Here is a 1,044-nt window from a genome sequence, read left to right on the forward strand (position 1 = left end):
ACGGGAATAATGGGCTGTGATACGGGGATGGGGCTCGGGGCCGGCGGCGGGGAGCGGGGGGAGCAGGGGCGGGGTGTCGGTGTCGTTGGGGTGTCGGTGTCGGTGTCGGTGTTGGCGGTCCCGGTGCTGTCGCGCCGCTGAGGCCGCTCCGCCCGTAGCGAGGTGCTGGCGGCCGAGGCCGTGACGTGCCTGAACCGCGCCCTGTCCGCGCTGCGGGACATATGGGAGGAGATCGGCATCCCCGAGGAACTGCGGCTCGAGCGGACCGGGGCTGTGAAGAGACACATCAAGGTCAGCGGGGGACGGGGCGGGACGGGACGGGCCGTGTTGTGTTGTGTTGTGCTGTGCTGTGCTGTGCTGTGTTGTGTTGTGCTCCATGCTGTGCTGTGTTGTGTTGTGTTGTGTTGTGCTGTGCTGTGCTGTGCTGTGTTGTGTTGTGTTGTGCTGTGTTGTGCTGTGCTGTGTTGTGTTGTGCTGCATGCTGTGCTGTGCCGTGTTGTGTTATGCTGCATGCTGTGCTGTGTTGTGTTGTGTTGTGCTCCATGCTGTGCTGTGCTGTGCTGTGCTGTGCTGCATGCTGTGCTGTGCTGTGTTGTGCTGTGCTGCATGCTGTGCTGTGCTGTGTTGTGTTGTGTTGTGCTGCATGCTGTGCTGTGTTGTGTTGTGTTGTGCTGCATGCTGTGCTGTGCTGTGTTGTGTTGTGCTCCATGCTGTGCTGTGTTGTGTTGTGTTATGCTCCATGCTGTGCTGTGCCGTGCTGTATTGTACTGTATTTTGCTCCATGCCATGCCGTGTTGTACCGTGTTTTGCTCCATGCCGTGCTGTGCCTCAGAACCTGCTGGACATGATGGTGGCGGAGGAGGAGCGCCTGAGGGAGCAGATGCTGCAGACCGTGGCCGTGTACAGGAAGGAGCTGGACGGCCTCTGTGCCGAGCTGCACGCTGAGCCCTTCCAGGTGAGAGCCACAACTGGAGCCTGCCCCGGAGCTGGGCTGAGCCCGAGGCTGCACCCAACGAACAACGGCCCGGGGTGGGGCTGGGAAGC

General features: G+C 61.5%; 1 protein-coding gene across 3 annotated transcripts in view; it reads left to right on the forward strand.

Moving 5' to 3' along the window:
• Positions 1-1,044, forward strand: part of PRC1 (protein regulator of cytokinesis 1) — a 10,789-nt gene that overhangs the window by 3,583 nt on the left and 6,162 nt on the right. For all 3 annotated transcript variants that reach the window (XM_015873371.2, XM_015873373.1, XM_015873372.1), the window contains exons 2-3: positions 159-291; positions 833-955. In XM_015873371.2, coding sequence (XP_015728857.1) covers positions 159-291; positions 833-955 — 256 coding nt within the window. The remainder of the gene's footprint in view (positions 1-158; positions 292-832; positions 956-1,044) is intronic.

Source organism: Coturnix japonica, chromosome 10, assembly GCF_001577835.2.
Source record: "Coturnix japonica isolate 7356 chromosome 10, Coturnix japonica 2.1, whole genome shotgun sequence".
Lineage (NCBI taxonomy): Eukaryota > Metazoa > Chordata > Aves > Galliformes > Phasianidae > Coturnix > Coturnix japonica.